The sequence below is a fragment of the Falco naumanni genome, chromosome 2 (assembly GCF_017639655.2).
Source record: "Falco naumanni isolate bFalNau1 chromosome 2, bFalNau1.pat, whole genome shotgun sequence".
Taxonomy (NCBI): domain Eukaryota; kingdom Metazoa; phylum Chordata; class Aves; order Falconiformes; family Falconidae; genus Falco; species Falco naumanni.
The window spans coordinates 21,090,789-21,115,793 of record NC_054055.1 but is presented as its reverse complement, the minus strand read 5'-3'; the positions used below and the strand labels follow the sequence as shown (position 1 = coordinate 21,115,793).

At 38.3% G+C, this 25,005-nt stretch overlaps 1 protein-coding gene across 3 annotated transcripts; it reads right to left on the bottom strand.

Moving 5' to 3' along the window:
• Positions 1-982: 982 nt before the first annotated feature.
• Positions 983-24,948, bottom strand: LOC121083300 (protein NPAT). Of its 3 annotated transcripts, none has more exons than XM_040583546.1 (18): positions 24,780-24,948; positions 21,494-21,612; positions 19,813-19,873; positions 18,262-18,334; positions 17,747-17,787; positions 16,468-16,698; positions 15,889-15,973; positions 14,606-14,738; positions 14,023-14,114; positions 13,855-13,942; positions 12,056-12,152; positions 11,403-11,534; positions 8,949-10,640; positions 7,056-7,186; positions 6,869-6,977; positions 5,769-5,826; positions 2,577-3,732; positions 983-1,646 (listed from the first exon to the last, which is right to left on the bottom strand). In XM_040583546.1, exons 1-18 carry the CDS (start codon positions 24,814-24,816, stop codon positions 1,569-1,571), a joined length of 4,413 nt encoding a protein of 1,470 aa, XP_040439480.1. In that variant the 5' UTR covers positions 24,817-24,948; the 3' UTR covers positions 983-1,568. The 3 variants fall into 3 exon arrangements, with proteins under 3 accessions (XP_040439480.1, XP_040439482.1, XP_040439481.1); XM_040583548.1 differs by having other exon boundaries at positions 7,071-7,186; XM_040583547.1 differs by having other exon boundaries at positions 15,889-15,970.
• Between the last annotated feature and the right edge of the window lie 57 nt (positions 24,949-25,005).

The window sequence follows — 25,005 nt, the reverse complement described above, 5'->3', positions numbered from 1 at the left end:
GCCACTGAAAAAAACAACCCTTCCCTTTGTAACACTCACAGTGCTGCCACTAGAAGCTGCTACTTTGTTACAGTTCTGTTTCCTAACTACAAAGTGATTTTTTTTAATGGAAAAAACTTCACTGGAAGGTTGGTTTCCTACTGTTGTGTACCTTGAAGCCAAGTCAGATGCAAAAAAGGAGTCCCTCGTGACAACTGGTATTAGACCTTGGTGTTTAATAGCTGGTTTTGAAGACAAAAAGAGTTCACCATCAACGTGACTTTTCTATACAACATCTGCAAGGCTGCTTAGTGGACTTGATATTTTTATAAGCAAGACACACAATTTCTTAAAAACAAATATATTTATTCAAGCTGTAAATGCTATGCAGTATTTAGTTATTTGGTGGGTTTAATATAAACATCTACTGCATAATAGTGGTTCCTTAGGAATCCTTGTATAATCTGAAACATTGCCCTGTTGCTGTACAGATCTCTTAAAAGAAAACTTGCATTTTTTAAGACCTTAACAATTTCTGAACAAAGGAGGAATACCTGTAGAGAACATTCAGCACTACTGGAGCAAGGCTTAAGTGTCATTTTCACCCATGCTACTGATTACTAAAATGTAGGCTTACCTTCTCCTGTGCCTGTTTTGAAGAGTTTGTAGAATAGCTATGACAAATTCTATGTTAAACAAAGATCAGATGCAAGTTTTTCCATGTCTGGCTAAAAGCATAAGTGATATTAACAAACATTTTCACAACAGTACAAATGATAGTTAAAATAATTGACTTCTGTAATAGAACACGCCAAACCTCTTGTCTGGCTATTGCTACAGTTTATTCATACCAGGGCCTAACCCACAGCAAAGGGCATTGTTTGAAAACAGCTTTTGTAGTCGAATGACATCCTGTGCAGCAAATACTGTACACAGATGAGGCCTATCCAAATTAAAAGTTCTTACCTGAATGACTGGTTGGAAAAAACTTCAATAGATGAAAAACAGTTTTGGAGGTTTTATTGGTCTTATGTTTAGTTACTGGTATTTTCATTACCTCATCCAAAGCCTTACAACACAGGTTTGACAGTTAAGAGGGAAGAGAGTGTTAGTATGAGCCAGTTACTTTTGAAGATTAAGTGCCTTTTGGATTCAGCAAGACAACGGGAGTGGCCAAGTAGCTGCCTGTGTCTCAGAACACTGAGCTACAAACACCGCCTTCAAATTCACCTTCTCACACATCGGCTAAGCGGTTCAGATGAGTAAGCAGAGAATGCAGCAGAACACAGACAACGTGGCGTAACAGGAAACTTACAACTTTTTAACATTACATTTATACAAATTTACAATTTTGCAAATTAAAGGGCTCTATAATTATGCAAGTGCTTTTTCAAAAATAAACATATACCAACTCAATGATATTTACACTTAGCAACCTGCTTCAGAAACAGAATGATTTTGCTATAAAGTGAAACTTCAGTGCACTGAAAGTGCAACTCGCCCTTTAGAATTAACTTCTCTTCCCATGCAAAACCTCAGCACACCACCACCTAGCTTTAGACAGTCACAGTTCAACTTTTTTTTTTTTTTCATTCATCATAATGCAAAGACAGCAAGAACTTGTCTACATCCATTCCTGCTGGAAAAGAACTTGGTAGCTTCTTTTTCTGTAGGAGAGGAAAAGAACAGTGGAGTTAAATACTAGGAGCCTCGGGATACTGAAGAACCTGTAAGCATTCTTTTCTTCCTCATCCTTCCATCTACCTTGTAGACATAACAGCACACCCCTAACCCAGAAACCAGACACTGAAATGCACATACACTTAGGTGTACCCTCAGGCCACAAACAGCACGGCCATGGGACAGGGGGACCTAAGCCCTCTGCTTCAACAGCAGCCCAGCCAGGCTTCAAACAGGCACAGCCTCCCAGCTCTTCTCACATACACAGTACAAAGTATTTTCCAGTTACAGTATTTCAGGAGTATGCTGTAACTAAGTATGGTGAATTATGAAGTTACACTCTGTCTCCTTTTTCCTTACTTACACACGTTACCTTTTCATGTGTTACACCTTTGCTATTTGGCATCAAATCCTCAAGTCAAAGGCTTAGTGCTGGAGACTACAGGGACTGGGAATTCACAAATACGGATTTCTAGTCCTGGTGGTAAACGAGGATGCAGGAATAACTTGAATTCTAGTAAGGCGTAGTTTGAGTGGTGTAATTCCTACATTCCACCTAGAAACCTAGTCTGAGGTTAGAATTTAGAAACTCCTTCAGGTTTTAAGAGAAATCATTTGACTTTTGTAGGTATGTGCAGAGAGTCAGTAGGAGTTACTTGTATCTATCTGAAGACTATACTTATGTTCAGAAAACTTTTAGAATGCTCTAATAGTATAGTCTTCAGAAGATTATACCAAACTTCAGAAAACTTGAGTAGGCTCAAGAGGCAAAGTTAGTAAAACTGACTAATACAAATAGGATGTCACGGCTTTGGACTAGCACCTCTGAACCGTCCCGTTATAAAGATCTATATATACACACAGATGTCTAATATGCGTTTAGAATTTTAAATTAAAAAGTAAATGCCTGTACTTGCCTTTATTTTCTTCTTTCTTGATGGTGTTGGAGGGCTTTGAAGGTCTTTCCTATTTGCAGAACGAGGATTTCTTTCACCCTCATTCAAGTCTTCTAGTTTCCTTTTCTTTACTGTGCTCTTTAAAGATCTGAACTGTTGAGTATTGTCCTTCAGGGGGGTTGCAGTGCTAGTCCTTGCAATAGCTGCCCGTGACAGTATCATCAGCGTGTGAGCAGCCATACTGACGCTATTTTCACTACCTGTTTCACTGGCCGGGCTGCAGGCAGGCAAGTCTGGTGTAGCAGGGGGTACCATTATTCTAGGGGTCGGACTATCCTCGTTGAAGCGCCGACAGGTCGGTGTCCGTACACTATCTGTAGTATCATCTGTATGCCTGTCCCCAAGTCCAGATGGCGTACGGGGTACTGGCAATTCTCCGCTTTCAACCGCTTTACTAGTCGGGCTATGCCACTGAATGTCTTGCAACATTTCCACACATTGTTTAGTGAATGGACTTGATAGGCAAAGGCCTTGGTTGGAAACTTTAGCTGGTTCTCGCTTTGGCTCCTTCGAAGACAAAGAAACAGACACTGAAGATTTGCTGTTCCCATTTGACAGGGACCCTTGCTTTTTGTTCAGCTCTTGCACCGAAGCAACTGTCTTCTCGTTCCATAAACCGACGCTTTGTTGGCCATTTGAGAGTTTGGCAGTGTCTTGGTTCTTCTGTTTTTCATCAGTATCCCTTCGTAATTCATTTTCTTTATTTGCTGTAGTCTTGTGGAAGGGATCTAATGGAAGCCCTGCAGCTGCCACCTTCCGCTCAGGCTGTGGCTCCTTTGCAGATGTGCTTCTGTTGCCACCAACTTCTGGCTTACACAGAATTTTAGTCAATGTTTTATCTTTCTCTCTCTTTGCTACCTGTGCCTTAGCAGAGGGTGATGCAGAGTCAGCAGCAAATGAAGTATTTTTGCTTCTTTCTTTTTGAGATAAATTCTTAATGGTCTGATTTTGGGTGTTTCCTCCTGGAGCAGGTAGGACATTATCAAAGCAAAGGACTCTCCTGTGACTTTCACTTTGTCTTGAAATTGAGCTTGTGCTCTCTACTGGTGCCACAGGTAAGTTCTCCTCCACTTTCCTTCCTAGTTCTGCAGTGATAAGCTTGTCCAAATTTCCAGTCCTGAAAAGGCGATAAAACAACTTCAGCAGCATAATTGTTCTTACTAGCCAAGTTCATTTCAGCCGGCTGAAGTCCCCACCCGCCCCGCAAACACCTATTTAAAGCTTTCTCCATTCTCTAAATGAAAATATTTTATCAACACGCAAAGACCAAGGGTAAGGGATGACAACTGCAGAAAGCTCAGAGGTGGCCAAAAAGGATGACAAAAAAGTGCGAAACAGAACAATTAGGTAGACTGGGGCTCTCCAGCCTGGAAAGACATGACTGAGGGGAAACGCAACGGAGCTCTGGGAAAAAAGCCAACCAAAAGGAAATGATTTGCTGTATCTTCCAGCGGATGAAAGGAAACTATTTGCTCCAGCGGACGAACTAGAGGCATCAAATAAAACTAGTAATCAAGTTCAAAACAAAACAAGGAGATTTCAACACTGCATGTAATTAAGCCCGAGAGCCTTTTTTATCCTGTGGTATCTGTGGATGCTGGTGGTTTGCTTGAGTTCAAAAAGAAACTGAGCACATTGATGACAGGGTAAGTCCATCCCAGAATACTGGTCGTGGCTCTGCAGGTCCTGCCATGCGCGTGCCTTGTACTCTCCCCTATGCACTTGCTGTAGGTGACAGGATACAGAGCAAGGCAAAAAGCTTTCAGTGGGCATCCGGACAAGAACATACAAACTCGCTAGGGCTTGGTCTCCGCCTGACAACCAGCCACATGAGTGTGAAAAAGTGATCACTGCACTGTTGCAATGTCAAAAGAAAAATGCTTCTGCTCTGTTAGCTCATACCACTGTTATGCCTGTGTCCTCTTCCTGCTTATGCAGCTTATGCTGCATTTCCAAGAGAAGTTTCTCAACATTCATCTATGCCAGTAAGACTCTCCCCATGCAGATTAGCCTTTATGGTGTGTAAGAGGAAAATTCAAATTAACTTTGGGATGGTAAAGAAGGTATGGGTGGTAGCAGTGTGTTTTATCTCTGCAAAATTTGAGATGAGACAGAGGGCAGAGAGGAGAAATGAGAAATTACATCTCTCCAGGGAACACTTGCTGTCTTTGCTATGCAAAACATATGTTTGGAGATCGATGAAAATTAACAGAAAGCTGAATTATCAGTAATTTTATTAAAAATCTTGTTTCTGTGGCTTTTGAAAAAAATACTGATTTTTGCATGCATGTATACTGTATACCTTGGTATCTTTTTTTATAGAAGTTGACTTTATTATTCCTGTTTTCCTCCACTTTTCCAACACTATAACTGAGTTCTGAATAGGCACTTTTTTTTAAAGTATACTTTATTTTCACAATAAAAGAATGTTTCACGTCTAATATTTAAACAGAACTTCTTATCTCCTCTTACACTCTTTTGCTCAATCCAACATCCCTTTGTTTCTTAAATCCATCAATGGTAAGGACAGCTGCTACTGAAGCCCTGATTTCTTCTCCCTCACTTTCCCAACAGAAAACTAGTACCTATCCCAATTAGCAATTAAGTTATATTCATCAGTATAAAGTTAGCAGGCTGTCCTCCTCACAATCTTTCCTTTGACTTTTCACTTTATAAATGACCAAGCAGCATTCTGAACTGCCAAAACACCCATGCAGAACCCAATCTAACAAGCTTTACTGGATTTGGGCCAGAGCGTGGTAAAGGCAATGAGACTATACTACAAAACCATGGGTACTGCTCATCCGAACGGGGAAAAAAAAGGGTTTAGTCATTACAATCTTCCAGTAAATGTAACAGGCAACTTTTCCTAGCTTGGACTCTGCTCAAAGAGTTTTTATATGGCAACTGAGACAGAGGAAAATTAATACAAAGCCATACAAAATTAACACAGGAAAAGTAACAGCAAAATTCTAGCACAGGCTTAACCAGTACTGGCACGCATCTGCATCAATACCCCCAGCAGACAGGAGGAAATAAAGGGCTCCTGCTTATGCCATTGTCAAAAAAAGCTGCTATCCTCTCCACCAATACTGTACCAAGAAATTCATGGCAGGAAAAAGAAAACAAGTTTGAATAACTAGCACTACTGACCTTTGTGTTTGAGAATTTGTATGGTTCAAAGGCTCAGCTACACTTGGTACCAGTTTTCCTGGAACAATAGATGAAGTATTAATAAACTACAATATTCCAAGTAAGTCACTTCACAGTTAGTAAATCACCTCACATTTCACCTGACAGAGAATCAATAAAGAAAAACCCAGCAACAAAACTCTGCATTTTTTTGGTAATTTTAATGTTTACAGATAAATAGATTAGCACAGCTAGAGTATAAACAAGAAGCTTGCTGCCTACACTGAAGTAATACATAGGCCTAGCAAGACAAAACCAACTATGCTGGATTTACAAATGCACAGCAGGGATTTCCAAGTCGAAGTGAAAATAACCACAGGGAACTCTCAGTTACCCATCAGCAAACCAGAATGCAGACTAACTATACAACCCTAGCTTTTTTCTTAATTTTCGACTTCATTCAAAGTAGAAAACACATGTGTAAGCCTATTCTTTTTAAAAAAGGTTGATAAGCTAAAGCACAAGTTTCTTCTAACTTATTTTCCATTTTCAATTATTTTTCTTTACCCCCTTCCAACACTGAAAAATAACTATAACTCCAGTCGTTTCAATGTACTATTTAAAGAAGCAAGGTCTCAATGAAGTGAATATACAGAAGCATATACCTGAAACGTCAAAGAGGAAACAGGTAGCAGAGTGCATTTTTTTGTATAAATATGCAACACTTCCATCAATTATTTTCCTTAATAAATGTTTAGAATTGCTGACTCTTCTAATAACTTCTTTGTTACTATGTAGCTTGCTTTCAAACTGTACTTAGAACCAAAGAGATGAAAAATAATCAGAAATACAAAGAAAAGTAAACTTCTAAAACTGCATTAGAGCCTTGAAACATTAAATTTTGGAAATAAGCTTGATCCCAAATCTGGGATACGCTGGGAGTCCTTTGTAAACTGAGCAAATAGAGTTACTGGCTGCAAGTACAGGCCTGTCACAAAGCCATCCCAGCAGCTACCTGGGAGAGGAGCATTACTATTTATAAAACTTTATTACTCAGAAATGACATGTCTTTAGAATGCCCACTTCTCTTCTGCCCGTTCTCAAGAATGCAAGGCAGGTACCTGTATTAGTCTTGTTTCTTGCTCCAGGAATCTTTTGCGATTTGGGAGGGATGGGAAGTTTGGGGACACTTCTGTTGCAGACTGGATTAGCCACAGGCATATGCAGAACCTTGAAAGAATCAAAGAATTGCATTACAATTTACCAAAAGACTCCTTATCACTTCAGCTTTCATTTTGAAAAGCTTACTTTGTGATGTGCTACCTGATGGGCAGGTGCTGAGAACATATTTCCATTTTGTCCTACTACTGAGAGAGGTATCATTCCCACCATTCCTTGCAAAACAGGTTGCACCGGAGATGCAATTATAATGGCAGAACCTAAAAGGTATCAAAGTGTTAGAACTGTACAGAAATGAAAAATAACTCCATGAAAAGAAAAGCTTCAAGATAGGATTTCTTAAAATTATGCATGGTCAACCTTGTGGCAAGAAAAGCTCTGACTCTTTAGAAAAACTTCACTGTCCTTAGTTCACCTTACACCACTTACTTCATCTTATTTACATCTTCACATTCACACACTTACATCACTACTAGAAAACAGTTAAGTACCAGTGTTATTTTTAGTTTACATACAATTCTTTAGTTAAAGCCTGTTTTCATGAAATGGTTCAAAATTAAGCTTGAAGTATGAAAAAACTCTGTTAAGGCTTGAACTTTGAATTCAAAGTGATTTATAAAAAAACAGTAGAAGTAACATCAAATAGCTCATTTTGCTGCTTAGTGAAAACAAGCTATTATTTGCATCCTATTCTCTACAGTTAGCATGCTCAAACGTCATGAGCAGAATTTTTTTTTTTTCTTCCAGTCCACCCATAACACCTTCCCCTTACAAGCACACAACAAGCTGGGAAAAGCTAGCTTTGTATGTATATATGTAATGTATATTTCTGGCTGGTAAGAGGTGTTAAATGTAGTACATGCAAAGATTCTAGTTCATTAGTGAGTTTGAGATTAATTATTTTTAAAAATAAAGCACAGTAAGACTAATACAAAATATTTAAGCCAAAGTTTCCTATTTAACTATTTAAATCATTGTTAAAACTGTTGTTTTAAAACATTTATTCTAACAGGTTGTAAGAGTGTTTGGCTGCCAGACATATGGGAATTATAAAACAGGGAAACTATCATAGCACATTCATTGAAAAGTGAAAGAAAAATTTATTCTACATAGTTCTTTGGTTACATGAGCACTACCAGGAAAAACATCTAATGCAGAAGAATGGGAAAACTTCTACTTTGCTCTCTCTGGAGAAAAAAAAAAAAAAAAAAAAAAAAAAAAAGAAGATAAAAGTTGCACAAATAAACCCTAATGATGGAAAAGACCAGCTCCTAAGGTCTTGCACATACTGTTGCACTGGCCTCTGACCACAATGAAATGACTACACACAGAAATTCGGAGGTAACTGCAACAAGTTCTTCGTTTTGGAAAGAAATCTAAATATGTTGATTACAGCTGGTTTATACTTAGGTTTAACATTTTCAAAAGCACTTATTTTTCTTACTGCTCCAGGAATAAAAATGCTTGTACCAAGAGTGATTTTATATTATGGAAAGAAATAACGTTGTACTTTTATATTTGTCTAAATGTATTTCTAGTGTAGAACAGCTTTGTAGAAAATGAAACAAAACAAACCAAGGAAGTAATTTTGGAAGGACTACCTGCATCTAGCCAGTTATCTAAACTATGGATACCTGTAACACATAGTATTGTAGTTATAACAGGCATCTTATTAGAACAAAACCAAAAACCCCTGCTTTATTTAGCCAAAACAATGGAATCTTTTCTAGTGTAAGCCAAAATACGCTTCTTTTATTGTATTACTGCTAAAATTATGTAATTTTAGCTTCTGAAATACAGGGCTATTTTTTTTCAAAGCAGCCTAGTCAACGACTCTTTGTAGTTTTTATTTCATTTTTAGTAGCAACTAATATACTCAAAAAATACAAAACCTCCTGGATAGTTTCAAGAGGCAGATAAAAGTAAACATTTTTAAACACTGCTGTAACGCACTTACAAAAACAAGAATAAAACCACTATATAAACATCACATTTTCAGTCATTTCCTAATAATGAGATTACCTTGTGGGAAGTTTGGGGAGACGGTCTGGTTTGCTGCCAACGTATTGCTGGACCTAGGAGGAGTCCGTAATTGTTGTACAGCTGGAGACTGGGCAGCAAGCGGCATAGAACTGCTAGGCAATACAACCACATTTGATGGTGTTACAGTTGTGCCCAAGGTAGCTGGATCAGTCACACAGGTGGCTATACAAAGGTTGTTTGAATGCCCAAAAGCTGTGCTTGTGGCTGGCATCAGTTGTATAAATCCCCCTTCCTTGGAAAGATTAGTTGTACCTGCGACTGAAAAAACAGTGCAGTCTTCGTTCTGAGTGTTGATTGAGGTGACCACAGGATCTTTAGGTCTAAGCACAAGAAGATTCTGCTCTGCTAAAGCTGAATCCACATTTTTTTCTGTGTCTTCTGAAGTCAGACATTTGGACAGGCCTGAAGTTTTGGCTGGGGATTTGGCTGGAGAAGACAGTATTATAGTTGGCAAATTTTCTCCTGTGATGCTGGAAACAGCATTATTTAACTCCGTGTCTGATGAAATAAATGAATCATCGCTGATGATAATCTTGAGGGACATTATATTAGAAGGATCAACATCCATTGGTTGACTACTAGAAGATACACCGCTTATACTTTTGGCCTCGGTGCCACACTCATCTGTGGAAGATGCAGTTTCTGGGAGAGGAGAGTGGCATATTTCAGATGTAGTAAGGTTATTTTCAGTGGATACTACAGAAATTTCTGTACATGCATCATCACCAGAAGAGAAATATATATTATCAGCATCTACTTTTGTAGAAGATGAAGGTTCTTGCATTTCCCCTTGTGTTCCCTCTGAGTTTGACAGTCCTGAAGGGATGTTAAAATCTTTCTTACAAGGCTTATCAAGTATATGCTGATCATTTGAGTAAGTTTTGTTAGAAGTATCAACAACTTCAAGCTGCAACTCTGTTTTGTCAAGATCTGAAATCTTCACTGCAGATCTCGCAGTACAGTCTGACTGCATACTCTGTTCCTGGTGGGTAGAGTGGTGGCCAGAGTTCTGCAAAGCACCAGGTAAGGCAGCTGTATCATCTGTTACAGCCTGTTCTTTTCCTCCATCTGCTGATGGGCTAGAAATTGATGAACTGTTCTTTCTCAGCACTACACTGTGGCCAGGGCTTCTATCAGAAGTGCTTTCAGTAAGTGTTTTTTCAGATAGTGATGTATCTGGTGATAAGTGACATTTACTTTCAGAACGGGTTTTGTTTTCATTTGCTGTAGTACCTTCCTCCAATGAAATCAAAGAAATGTGTGGACTACCAGAATGAACATATTCTAAATTAGGACTACTTTGAGCACAGTGACTTAGTGGGCCTTTTTCAATTTCCACAGCGTCTTTGCTTTTGGATACTAACACAGATGACTCTCTTTTATCATAAGAATCTCCACAGTGTTCGTTACATATTCTACCAGGACACTCTCTCTTGATAGGTTCAGTCAAACCAGGCACAGAGTCGAAAGTGATTTCAAGGTCTCCAATATGTTCAGGGGTAACAGTCTTAAGCACTTCACTCTGCTTCCTCGGTCTACAATTTCCATGCAGCTGTTCGTTGGATGTACTTTTCTTAGCCATATCATCATCACTAATGCTGGTCTTCAAGGCACGTGATGCTTCTCCTAACTGAAAACCTTTACAGAATAGTGATTCTCTAGAATTATCACCTGTAAAACAGAGAATAAATTAGTTCCATAATTATTAGAACAGATGATCCTTTTACAGAGTTCTAGAAGCAACTTATCAGTTCAATGGAAAACTGTTTCACATGAAACGTAAGTGGGAATAACAAAGCTGAATGGAAAGTGTATGAAACATGGCTATATACATTAGGCAATCTGGCAAATCAGTTCATAGAATAACAATAAACATACACATAATAAAGCAAATGGCTCAAGTCACTAAATCAGATTTCCAGAAGCACAAAACCATCTCAGGATAAAGACCTCTTGGCTTTATTTCTCATATACTTTCAATAAATACCTGCTACTGATGGCCTATTGTTAAGAATGGCGTAGACATATTACACATACCTTTTGTTCACAGTAAGACTCTTCTTGTGTATTAATGAACCAATACATTACAGAATGAAAAGATTAATATAGTTATATGTAAAAACATTATCTTTATGTGTTCCACACTGAATATTGCAAAGTATCTCTTTTTTAAGTGAGAAAACAGATGTGCAAATATTCTGGTTTTACTTAGGAGCTTATCAAGTACAACTTCTAAGTACATTGATGGACTACTGTTAAATTTAATAGACTGAAACTTTCTAACAGACCAGGTATATCCATGCAATATTAATATCAGATCAGATACTACCATTGAAAACAAAGATTTTGAAAAGTACAAATTGTCTGAAGTTTTTTCAAAATGAAAAGTGAACAGACTAGATGAGATCTTAAGGAAAAAAACCAACTACCTACATCTACTACTTTCTTCTGTTCCTAAAGAACTTTCAAGTGTTTCCAGGTTATCCTCATCCACAAGGACTGCATTTTCTACTCCACTCTGACCAGAAACACCAGCAGGTAAGTTCTTGTTTACTTTGCTCTTTCCTGTTTTCAAAATAAAACATGATTAAATATGTCATTTTACACACAAATGTGATTATTATATTTCAAATGAAGCATGGAGATTTCAAATTCAAGAAATGCCAAACTCAAAGAACTATTTGTCTATATTCATTACAATTCCAGAAATAGCACAAAAATGTCCTTATATTTTATGTGAGGATATCCCTGATCAGACAAATAGAAAAGTTTTACCACAGCATAGAAAAAAAAAAGTATGAACTATCATCCTTTAGACCAGAAGAGTCTAAAATAATAGCAATAAAACCATCACTGAACCAGCACAAAACCAGGATTTCAGCCACAAGAAAATGCTGTATTTTATCATCATGTATAAATCTATATAAAAATCTAATTCTGAATTGAAGGACACAGATGTCACATAGTCCATTTCTCTTGCAAAAAAGTCCTGCTGAATCACCTTTGCTTCTTCAAGCAATACTTAGGAAAACTCATAATTCATGATGCTTTATAGTAATGATGCAATTCAGTGTAATATACTTTACCATAATCAAACAAGTCAAAGAGTGCCTGAAAAGCTGGATCTGATTCTGTCTGTTCTAGAATGTCCTGTATAGCCTCTTCTGACATATGAATTTCACCCTGAGAAAAAACAAGATATACAGAACTGTTAGACAGTTACTTTCAAAACTCAACAGAAAAACAGGCAAGAATTGTTTTCAGTTCTATTACTTCTGCTCAGCACAGAAATGTAAAGACTAAACATTTCTGCCACAAATTTAACATCTGTTAAAAAGTATTAGTGATTAAAGAAATAAAGTCTCCCAAACATCTTTGTCAGCCACTACATCCTGCAGGTGCATATGGAGGTATTCTTCACATAATGACCAGCGTTGTTTAAGAACTCATCATGGGCTACAGTGGAAGCTTATGCAGATGGTATGAATGCCATGAGCCAACCACTGGTTAAAAAAATACCCAAATTAACCCTAACTTCTTGATTTTGTATATATCTAGAAGACAATGCTAAGCAAAGGGAAGTTTTATTTAATTTACCCATTACATGTTCTATAACGTAACTTCCAACTGCTTTTCTGCCAAAGGCAGTTGGAAGGCACAGCTGCATAGGACACTGCTCTAAGGTTCCTGCTTCAAGTTGACTTATTTGGTAGTAGTCCAGGAAGAAAATGAGGAGGGCACTCACTCATGCGTGTATTGTACATATTCAAGTGTTTAAGTACAGAGTTTCTCCTGACTTCCTGGAGATCCTCCAAGCACTCTACAACCTTTGATGTGGTGGTTGTAAGGGTGGATATCCAATGTGATATGCTTTGTCTCAGCTACTCTACCTAAACCAAGAAGCTGCTTTGATTTTGTTCTGCTCAGAAAAATGGAATACAGCTTTTCAGCTCTGCATTTGGATAAAAATTAACCTAAAATCACCAAGTGACAGAAGAATAGCTTTTAACAATCAGACACTTCTACTTCGTAACAGGCCGCTGTCTCTACTCTCCTGCCCTCTTCATGAGCGTCACGAAGATTATAATTTCCCTCACTAAGAGCCCTTTATAACTCTGTGATTGCCAGCTCAAGGGTTGTACAACGAAGGGAGAACACTAGAAGTTCAGTCTGTAGAAGCAGAACACACATTTCCTCCAAAAGCTAATAGTAAATTTGAAGATAAAACATCCTTATTCAATCTCCAAAGACAATTTATCTTGCTATACTAGACAATCCATGTTTATCTTCAAGCAGATCAGAAACAGATCACACTAAAACACGTCTGGAGACTGCAAGATATTTTAAATTATTTTTTCTTTATAAGGCTCCCCAGTCAGATCCCCAGTCAGAAGATGGTACCCAATTACTGGTACCAAAGGTCCAGTGGCAAGCAGGCAGCTAGTGACTGTGGGACAGCGTACTTAAATCTCAATCTGAGGATAATGTTAACAGCTAACCACTACTAGAAGCAGTCCCACTCCCTTGGCTTTTAAGCCTGCTGCATGCTTAGGCTGCCTTGTACAGGTACTGGGAACGAATTCAGAGTGCTGAACTAGCTCAAAATTAACTCCTGCAAAATACTAGTATCCTGCCAGTTCAGCTCCTCGAACCTGCCCACCACCATACAACAAGGTGAGTGCAAATGAAGCTGTAGAACGGCCCCTGGGCAGAAGCTAGCCATTAGGTAGGCTTAGCTGTATTGTAAGACAAACAAAAAGAAAGAAGAGAAAGTGGAGAGCAAATCTTGACCGTAGACAGAGGTTCAGGATAGTTCCAATAACTGACCATTCTCATGTGGCTGGTCTTAAAAAAAAAAAATGTGAACAAGGCGATCTACACCTACCTGAAGTCCAAGGATTTCATCAATTGAAGTCTCCTGTTCCGTGGGACCACTGTCTATCTGTTTAGGGGTCTGAGCAACACTGCCATCACTGGAACACATTAGTCATTAGTTCAGAACTCAAAAATAAATCAAATAATAGGTATGAGGTTTAAAGGTTCCTTTTATTACCTGCCCAGGATTTTGTTAATGTTCTCAGCAAGCTTCTCCTGAAGAGATTTGTTGCTCAAGATTTTTTCTCTGGCGTTTTCAATAACCAGTTGCTGAAAAACACAGTTCTGAAGTGGTCAGGTTTCTATTTTTATCATCACTAGAAAAGCAGCATGAATTTCTAACTTACTGGGAAAAAAAAAAAAAACAACCTAAAAAAACTCAATTCAACAACTCTTCCTAACAGCCAATCTGTGACTGCATGACATTGCTAGGAAAATCATCCCAAACACTCCTTTACTTCTACTTTTCCTAAAGCACAGCAAGGCTTATTGTGCTTTCCAGTTTTCATTCTCAGAAAGATTACTGTATTCCAACAGCTTAGAGGTATCTTAGCAAAGCCAACAAAGCAAGGACAAAAAAAGTTCTACATAGCCATGCCATCCTCATTAGTTTAGTACATAGAAGAGCTACTTCAAATAAAAACCAAAAAAAAATGTATCTTCTAAAGTTAATTTCTGTAATACCCAAGATCAACAACATGTAAAAGACTAGTCCAAATTTGTTTCTTAAATGTAAATACCTGCTGTAAGTATATACTCACTGGAAAGTTACCATCTATGAATTCTTCAAGGGGCTCAATTTCTTTTTCCATTATTACTTCATTAGGGTCTTGAGAACTTCTATTTGCTGAAAGAGGTCCAGATGTTGCAATACTCTTCCTCTTCTGAGATTCACTGAAACATTCCAGGAAATTTATGACATATTTTGTGAGAATGTAGCAAACAATAGACCTAAAGGTTAATAAATCAAGCAATCTTCCTTCTTAGCAAATGAGAGATTGCAATCAACAGAAAACTAACTGATTAACTACACGCAGAAAATACAATAAATGCCAATACCTGCTTCATTATGTTGTATCCATGTATTGTGTCTGACTTCATAGAAGTTACAAACAAATATACAGACTGTGGGTAAACAGCACAATGGCAAATTGAATTACATGCCTACTACTTAGAATTTTTCCGCCCTCCAGTACGCATTACTTTAACTGGTAGTACAAGTTCTAATTAACTGCCACTCAAGAAAATAAATTGGGCATCACCACTGAAAATAAAGATCTCTGAAGGAGCAGCTCTTGTCAAAGCATGTTAGGTTGCATAAGAATTTGGATGATGAATAGGAAACGTAATGTTTTTATATGAGAACATGGTGTTGGCTCTCCTGAAGCCATCAATCAGCACTGGCACTAAAATCACTTCTATACAGAAAAAGCAGGCAGGAATAGAGAGGACTTGAAAAAGGTACGAGTAAGGATCCAGAAAATCAATAAGCAAAACCACCAGGTGGGATTTAGTCAGGGATAAAGACAACAAATGGAACACAGAGACCAGTCAACTCATTAAAAACAAAAGGACATTGGAATGAACGAATAAAAAGTGCAAAACTAGTATAATAACAGTTTTTCACACCACTTTTAGTGTGAATATGAAAATTTTTGCTGACAAAATTTACTGAAGCAAATAGATTTTCTAAGTTAAAAAAAGACAAAATGCACAATTATATCAGTATTGAGAATTTTCATAATTGATAAGGATATTTTGGAAGGAATACTAAATTTTAGGCTCCAAGATGCCTATGTCTAATACTGGAATAATGTAAAGACTAGCTATATGCAATAGAGAAGCACAAGTAGACTCCCATCAGTCTAACATTAAATTCTTCGACTTTCCTTTGCAAAAATCACACACCAGCCACTCTGAGTGGATCTTAAATGTGAAACACTCCACCATGTAAGAAAACATACAGCAGAGGTTAGAACACTGCATAATCTCTAAACAATCTTTAATAAAAAAACAACACACACAAAAAACTCCCCATGTTTACCTTTTTCGTCTTCCCGGAGGAAGCAAGTTTGAATGAAGCTTTCGTTCTTGTGATGCTGGAACTTGGATGTGTATGAAATCTCCTGCTTCATAAAGGAAAAAAATAATAATATAACACCAGTACCTTTTCGAGTGATACTGTTAAAGCACTACAGAAATCTACACATTATTTACATTTCAATCAATTCCTGGGAATTCATACAAAATATTTTGGTATTATGAAAATGAGAAAGATTCCTTTTAAATATATCCTGAGAAAAACATCCACTTGATGTGGATCATCCCTATCTGCTAAAACAAGTGTTTTGGTTGAGGGTGAGGACAAAGAATAAAATAATGACAAATGAATGCATTTCTGATCTCTGAACTCACATTAGTAAGCAAGTATGTAAAAGCCATTTCTCTTTTGGGCACTCCTTTTATTTTAATCATCCAAACCAGTTCAGAAGGCTAGGGGAACAAAGCACAAATTTTCTAAAACTTCTTTGTTAGAAGGTGATTAGTCCTGATTTTAGAAAACTTCCATCTACATCCATAGATTTTTCATAGAAAAAAAGGTTTAAATAAGTGGGCAACTTACTGTTGATCTTGTTTTCTTGAGTTTGTGACTGGTGCACAAACAGTGTATTCAGTCTAGCCTGTGACATGCTTTGATTTACTGTTGGCCTGTGAATAACTTGAGGAGATACAACAGAAGAGGAATTTTGCGGCCCTGACTGAGGGATTACTGACAACAGTCCTGGGTTTGCAGGGGCTGATTGCTGAAGCATTCTCTGTCTTTTCATTTCTACAATTCCACTTCTTGTACGTGCTGGAGAAAATAAACACAAGATGAAAATATACGACAAAGGAACTTAAAAAGGTTGCTGATTTTCCAAGACCTAATTAAGGATGCTCCACTAAAACTTCTTTGTGCTTCAACAATGCATTCATGAAACTCAAAATGTAAGCAACACCCATCTTTGTCTTCTGTGCTACAGGTTTCAGGTAAAATAATTTAAGAAGTAGGCAGACGTTGTAACCATGCTTGTATCATTGCTTAAATATTTACAGGAATAAATCATACCAAAATGGTATTTCATTACATAGTATACCACTCATATAACTGACCTTAACTGAAATAGCTAAACCAATATAAGTTTGCATGTATTAATCAGACTAAATCTGAGAAATTTAAACAGAACACCACCTGATTCAGTAAGTGTCAGATCCAAGAACAATCACTACTTATATTTAACATCCACTTGCCTCACACAGGTTACTCAGTAGAAGTATTACAGAGAGAAAAAATTATTTTTAAGTACAATAACTTTCCTTTTTTGAGAGTTCATTGGGCACTTTTTGTAATTAAAGAAACAGTTCTAGATAGAAGTATCTTTTCATATTTTGCTTAGATCTGTGTTTGTATACATAGTAATAATTGTTTCAAGATTGTAATACATTTTTGTATTTCCCTTCTACAGATATGAAACTGCATCGTAAGTAGACTGGTCATGTTTTCAGTTCCTCTGTGAACCACAAATTAAGTCAACAGCTTCAGGACCGAAGCAGCAGTTTTTAAACCTTTTAACCATGTAAATATCTAAAAAAATTTCAGCAGAGAAGAAAATGCCATATAGAGAACTTAAGCCCCTTGCAAAAAGCTCAGCTTTTCTTACTTTTCTTTCGTGACCATTAAAGTAACCCACTGACCACACTGAAGACAACAGACATGCTGAAAAAACCCACTGCAGAAGAGACCTGACAACATTTTAAGAGTAAGCATGTATTACTGATTGCTGCAGCATTCCCCCTTTTTGCCAAAACAAGTAATTTGAACGTAAGGCCTATTGATCCATGGAATTGGCTCAGTTACTTACTCCTTTGATTAGCGGAAAATCCTGTGGAATTCTGCATGCTCCTAAAAAGTGAAGTAGGTGACATAAATAAAAGGAGCACAATGGAAACCCTCAGCTACACTGTGTGACAATATTTGTATGTTTAATGTCAGTCTAGTCCCAACCACACATTATTTCAGAAAGATTCAATCTACTGATTGTTATTTTCATTCTTGCAATGATCACATATCCTTCAAACAAAGCCTACTTTTTGATGAAGTAACTACCATCGTATCAGATTCTAAATGAGTCATAGTATATTGTTTTATTACAGGAAGGCCACATACTCACATTAATGCTCTCCCCTTACCTGCTAGTCCCGTCTTAGTATCTTGAAATGTCTACTCAACCATCGACTCTCACACACATATCTTTTTCACTATCTCTCAAAGGCAATAGAGAGCAAAACCATCCTCATACAATGATAAGGGGAACTGATCAATATAGGGACTCAATCAGAGTGAAACTGTACTTTCTTGATTTCAAAACTGTATTACCTGATCTGAGAAAGTGTATAGTCTAATTTTTTCCACAGAGATGACATCATTGCTGGAACTTCATTTGTTGTTTCTAAAATAAAACATTAAAAAAATATTTAGGTAACTATAACAGACATACGGTAAGAAAAAGTAAAATCACAAGCAAAATGCCCTAGGCATTTCCGACATCATCTAACTTTGGGTGTCTAGTTGCCCCCTTAATATTCTGTTTATTAGAGAGTCCTAACTGCTAATTTAAAAACTTTGATATCAAACACACTCATCAGACACAGTTAACAGTTTTAGAAGCCTAAATGAGACTGAGGCAAAGACATTCATGATGATAATTCTCAATGGAATACGCACATGGTGTTGACTCCTGGGCAAACACATACTAACCCAACTTAATTCACTTCTGGAAATTGTATTTCTATTGCCAAGTCAATCGTATGCTTTTCAAAATTGTAACCTGGCAGACAGGCCTTTAAAAGTAATGTTTTATTTGAAGATGTCACCCAAACAGGTAAAAACACTCGGTATTTTTGAAACACAGTACACTGAAGTATAAATGGAAAGATGTAAACAGACCAATTAATGAAGTTTTTCAAGGTGCTAGGAACAAAGTATTTTGAAGAAAGTATGCTTGTGTCTTAGTTACCATTTCTATTAAACCTAGTGTGAAAAAAACCCCATATTGAGAAATGTTTCAAACATGGTATGTCTTAAATTGCAAATCTTAGAACCAAGCACCACTAAAATCTGATCATTCATCAACATGTATCAAACCATTCTAAGACTTGGCAACATGCAAAAGCTCAATAACTGCTTTTAAAAACAGAAAATGCTCTAACTTTGTCTCTAATATTAATGTAAAATATTAAGTTATTCTCAAATTATTTTAATTGCTTCTAGTAACAAGACAAGAAACATTTCACACCATAGGACTCTTCCTGGTTGTTTCATAGAATCACAGAATATCTCAAGTTGGAAGTGACCCATAAGGATCACCAAGTCCAACCTCCTGCTCCTCACAGGACTACCTAAAACTAAACCATATGACTAAAAGTGCCATCCAGATGCTCCTTGGAATTCTGACAGGCTTGGTGCCATGATCACTTCCCTGGGGACCCTGGTCCAGTGACTGACCACCCCCTCAGTGAACCTTTTCCTAATGTCCAATGTGAACCTCCCCTGATGCAGCTTCATTCCAATTTTGTGTGTCCTCCCTCTCCTATCTGTACTATAAACAATACACAGTATAAATTTACAGGCATAAACTCATACATTTTTCACACTTCATTATATCTTTGTGCTTTATTACATTAGAAGCTCTGCTCAAATTTGAAGTGAAAATACATGCTGGCAAATCCAAACTAAGATAATAAATTCATTTTGCTTACAAGATGTTGATCTAATTGGCCGTTGTTTGCATAATATGGAAATCTTCAACTTCCAGCACTGATGGAGGATTGCTTTAAGTCTGTACATAGGTGGAGATATTACCTCTTCTTCAAGGAGTTTACAACAGATTAGTAAGAAAAAAAATAAAATCTCATTCCGAAGGCTTACCTTTTGTTTTCATGGCTACATATTCATTAAGAATAGTTGTCAAGTTTTTTCCACACAGGGACTGGAAAAAAAAGCACTGATCTTAGAATTTTCACTAATAACTTACACTTCATCTGCTGTTATCACATTGTATTTAAGCAGCTCTTTAGAAGACTACACCATGCTGACCCTAAACACAAGGAACTGTTACTTTATGCTGCTGGTGCCGAGCTGCCTCAAAGCAGGTCGAGAGCAATCTACAGAACAAAATGCCACTATGAACACAAAACCTGAAGTGCTTCATCTCATTGTACAACACTGGTATAGCAGTTAGAGCTGCACGACCCCCACTCACCTTTGTTACTATGGAATAAACCCACAAAAATTACATGATGAACCGCTATAAGAGAGTAACGAGTATGTAGCATCCTGGAATGCAGCATGCATTAAGATGCAGACACGAAAAGCACTTCTGTCTAAAGTAAAAGTATTAGCAATTAATCACAGATTTAACTCTGATATCATATTTACTTGTTCTGTTGTTCAGGTGAAACAAAGAGACTATTTTACCACTATCATTTGTTGTTCCTTCTTGTCATCTTTGCTAGAGTGAACTCCACAAGGTATGACAAACGCAGCCCTTTGTTGCAAGTATTTTGAGCTCCAGTGAGAATTTTTTCTTAGACACTACCATATCATCACTTCTGTTATGAAAAACGGGATAAATGTTTCTACTGAGACAAGGAAGATAATTAAAGGCTTTAAGAATTTATTTACATTCGGTTTTTTCTAATTTTTGCTGGCCATACCCTGGTTCTCAGTTCCCTATCCCCAAAGTACACATGACCAAATGCTTATAAATGAAGTTCAATGGTCTGTTTTGAATAGATGCATCAAGACCTTGGATCTCAGAAAAGACTTCCACTAATCTTGTATACTGTGGACAAAATCCCAGACCACGTAACTGATATATTAGAAGATGCACATATAAACATTAAAAAGTTTATACATAGCAGTGTCTGAACCCTGTAATTTGCATAGTATATTAAAAATCCCATTTTGTGTATGTAAAAACTGCCTAGTATCTAATTACCCTGTAGCTATATGCACTTATCTACATATGTAGCTACACGCTGCATTTATGCACACCTGAAGTTCCGAATTTCACCTTGGACAAAGCAGATGGTACTGATCAAAGAGGAAGCTAGACTAAAACACAGGTTTTTTTCTGGGGGGGGGTGATACCAAACAAGATTTGGCAGCTTTAGATAAAGCTGAGGTACCTTACCTAAATATTTAACATGTACTTGAAACAGAACATTACTGGCTGCCATGTCTAGGATAGGAAAGTGAACTCAAATACATGACAAGAGCAGCCCTGAAATCAATAAAACTCTTGCGACATCCTTCCACAAATCAACCTCAAAGCTATAAAGCAGACCAAATGTAATATGCTGAAAACTTTTTGCATATTTTACACTTAAATGTTTCTTTGTGACATTAAATACTAGAAACGAAATAACTGCTAATACCACAGGATGCAAAAATACCAAACAGAAAAAAAACCCCAAAACCCAGAAGGGACAAACTAACTAACATTTTAAGCAGCATTTGAGAAGTAATTGTTACACTGAGAAATCTCAATTTTCTCTTCCATGGATGCAAGACAATTTAACTTTCTGCTTTGCAAATACAAACTCACCAGCAAGCAGGCTGGAATAAACCCATCCTCTGTACAGTGCTCTGCATATTCTTTCAAATCTGAGCTTTCCAAAATAAACTGACGGCAAGTAGCTAGAAGTTTTTCCTGTTGTAAATACCCTGCAACAAATCAGATGGAAAATTTTAGCATTTCATTCATTACTTCTGCTCAATAGGTATCAAAGCATTATCATAAGCAGCTGTATACAGCGTTGAAATAATCAGGTAAAGATTTGTATGTTAGACAAGGAAAGTGAAGTTATTTTGAAAGAATATATATCTTGTGAAGTATTTCTTTAACAGTTAAAACAAGAGCACAAAATATTATTGATATTACATTTACAAACAAGCCAATACTGGAAGTGAGGCAATATGAACAATTTCTGATTGATCTTAGTACAGACAGTACTATACAGACAAGAAAATAAAAGTTCTTGGCTCAGGAGCCTGACTAACTGTCACTGGGACTGAACAACCCCATCTGATAATTAAATGGAATTCTACAATATTTTGTTAATAAAATGCATTGCTATGTAACAATAACTCTCCATGCATCTTCCTGTTTCAAAACATGTAAAACCTGTGCAGCTGTTACAAGTGTGTAAGACTTATTTAAAAAAATCGGCATTGTACAAAAATTAGTAACAGAAACAGTTTTTTTTTCCCCTCTACTTACTGTAATTGTCATTTTGAATAGACATACTAGCTGCAACTTTTGCCCTGTACACACCCCAAGACTCAGCAGTTACCTTAACAGGAAACATACTGAAAAAATTTACTTTTCCAAAATTCCATTCCTCAGCAAATATGTTCTGCTGTAATCAAGCTTTTTAAGCCCTGCTTTAATTTTCAAATACTTTTAAGTATTAAAAGATTGAAATATACCAATCTTAATGAAGGATTCTAGAACAAAGAACCACAAAAGAAAATGTCTCTTCTTTCTTGCTTGTAGCAGAACTGAACATGCAATGTTTTAAAGAAAAGATAAAATATGTGCCTAATTATACAATGCAGGATAGAGATGCATTAGCATATGTATTTCAGTGGACCCCCAAAATGGTCCACCTCGGTTCAGGAATGCCAATAGAAAAACACAGCCTTTAAGTCTGCATGAAGACAAGTATCTTTCATTAGATCAGAACATAGCTGGAGAAAAGAGGTATTTCAGACATACAAGCCCTTGTTCAGGTCTTCAACAAATAAGCAAACTTGAAAGTTAAACAGAGATTGGGAATAACCACTGTGAGTTTAATAACAATGTATGAGCTGACCTGTTCAAGAGAAAACATTAGTAGTACCTGTGGAAAGGAAAGGGCTGTCCTGTTTGATTTTTCAAATACACAGAAAACTCTCAAGCCACAGGCTGCTGGAAGCTGAAAGTGTGTTTTGGAGAAACACAATCACAGGCCAGTCTTATCCCTATTCATTACACTATCCACTGTTTGCCAGGATGGAAAATGCAGTATTTGATTAGGTGGAGCTTTGATCTGTGCTGGTATGGCTGTTCTTACAATAATTTACATTAAAATCTGCAATTTTTCTTTCTTGAACCTACTACTACAGTATTGCAAGGGATGACTGAATGCTTGCATACAGACACACTTGGCACACACCTATTTCCTGCAAAATAAGGCATTCCAAAGTTTAGAAATGCCTGAAATTAAGGTCTGCTGTGCAACCGAACTACTTACTTGCACATGCAGTATATAATGACATAACAGCCACCAAAACAAAATTAAAGGCACAAAAGGTACGATACATTCTGAACTAGGTATAATTCAATATTTTGTTCTATCTTAAGAAATGTAAAGACACGTCTAACATTCACTCTTACATTAATCAGAAAAAAAAAATTCTTACTTATTTTCCTATAGGTGAACTCATCATTTTAGTTTTGTTTCTTAAACCAGTATTCATCAACTCTCACAGCACCAGAAAGCTGGGGGAGACGAGGAGGGGAGATGGAAGAAGAGCTGCACCAAGAAGCCTGGTTATCCACCCAAATTCAGAGATGCCTCGTGGAAGAGGAACCTCTATTAGGACACAGAAACAGCTGCAAGGAATATCCTGTTCTACAACCTTAGGTTGCTCAGAATTTTTCTAGACACGATGCATGCACCATGCCACAAGAGACACAAGACAGGACGGTTCATCCTTTGTACACATGACATTGACAAGACTGTATACTACCATCTGCAAATCTCTGGTAAGCACATGTGGTAAGCTTTCCACTCAAAAACTTCTAATTTACCCAATATTTTATAGAAAAGTACAGTGAGATATCTCCCTTGCATGATTTTAAATCTTCTTTTACAATGCATGGAATTTCTAAAAATCGTCTGCTACTTCAAAGTAATAAAAACATTGCATCTCTTACTAGCCTTGTTTCTCAAGACAGTAACAAGAAACATTTCATGGAGTATTTAAACATAAGTTATGCTGGAAGAAAACCGAATATTCAGTCTTAACAACTTTGGATTCAAAAACATGTTGGACAACTTGAAAACTGAATCTTACAACTGCCAGGCCATTTTGGCAACCTGTGCCAAAAGGTGCTTACGTGTGGGACTTAAACATGTGGGTCATATTTTGACTACCATCCACTCGTTCTTGTCTTCGGTGGTATCCAAAATTCACTGCCTGCTGCCAACGTCCTGAACACACTGCGCTTTCCACAGACACTGAGCAAACCCAAACTCCCGATGCAGCCTCACAGGTGACACAAACAGGGAGAGAAAAAAACCCCACCGAAGCGGCCGGACCTTAACGTAGCCTCCTCTGGTGTTTTGGATCACCCTTGTGTTCCTCTTGTAATCAAGATACTTTAGTAAACCCCATACGGCAGGCAGCTGCCCGCGGGCGCGCACCAGGGACCGGCTCACTCCCCTGAGCCCGCGGGGAAGCCGAGCTCCAGCGCGGCCCGGCCCGGCCGGCTCCCCCGCGCCCGCGGGGCCTCCACAGGCCCCAAGTCCCTTAAGCTCCAGCTGCGCCTGCTTCCCGCCGGAGACCGGGCCGGAGCTGGCGGGGGGGGGGCAGCCCGGAGACCGCTGGGCCCGGGGCTACGCCTCAGCGACAGAGGCGGCGACAAGCCCAGCCCAGGGGGTTACGGGCGCGACGCGGTCAAGGGTCAACAGCGCGGCCGCTTCGTCCTCCTGCCGCGCCGCAGGCGCTGCCGGCGGCTGCCAGTCCCCAGCAAAGTCTGCCCCGGCAGCCCCCCGCCACGGCAGCCCCCGCCGCACCTCAGGGGCCAGCGGCGACCCCGCCCCGCCCTCACAGGCTCGACTCACCCAGCACCAGCCGGGCCACGTCGGACGGCAGCAGCATAGCCAGAGGCGGCGAGGGGAACGGGCGAAGGAGGGAGTCGGGGGCAGCGGGACACAGCTCCCGGAGCCGCAGCGCGACCGCCCCGCCGCTGAGGCGAAGGCGCGGAAACTCCTCCAGCCACGGCCGCGCCCGGCCCTTTCCGCCGGAACCCGCCGTTGCTGCACATCCGCTTCCAGGTCGGCCCCCATC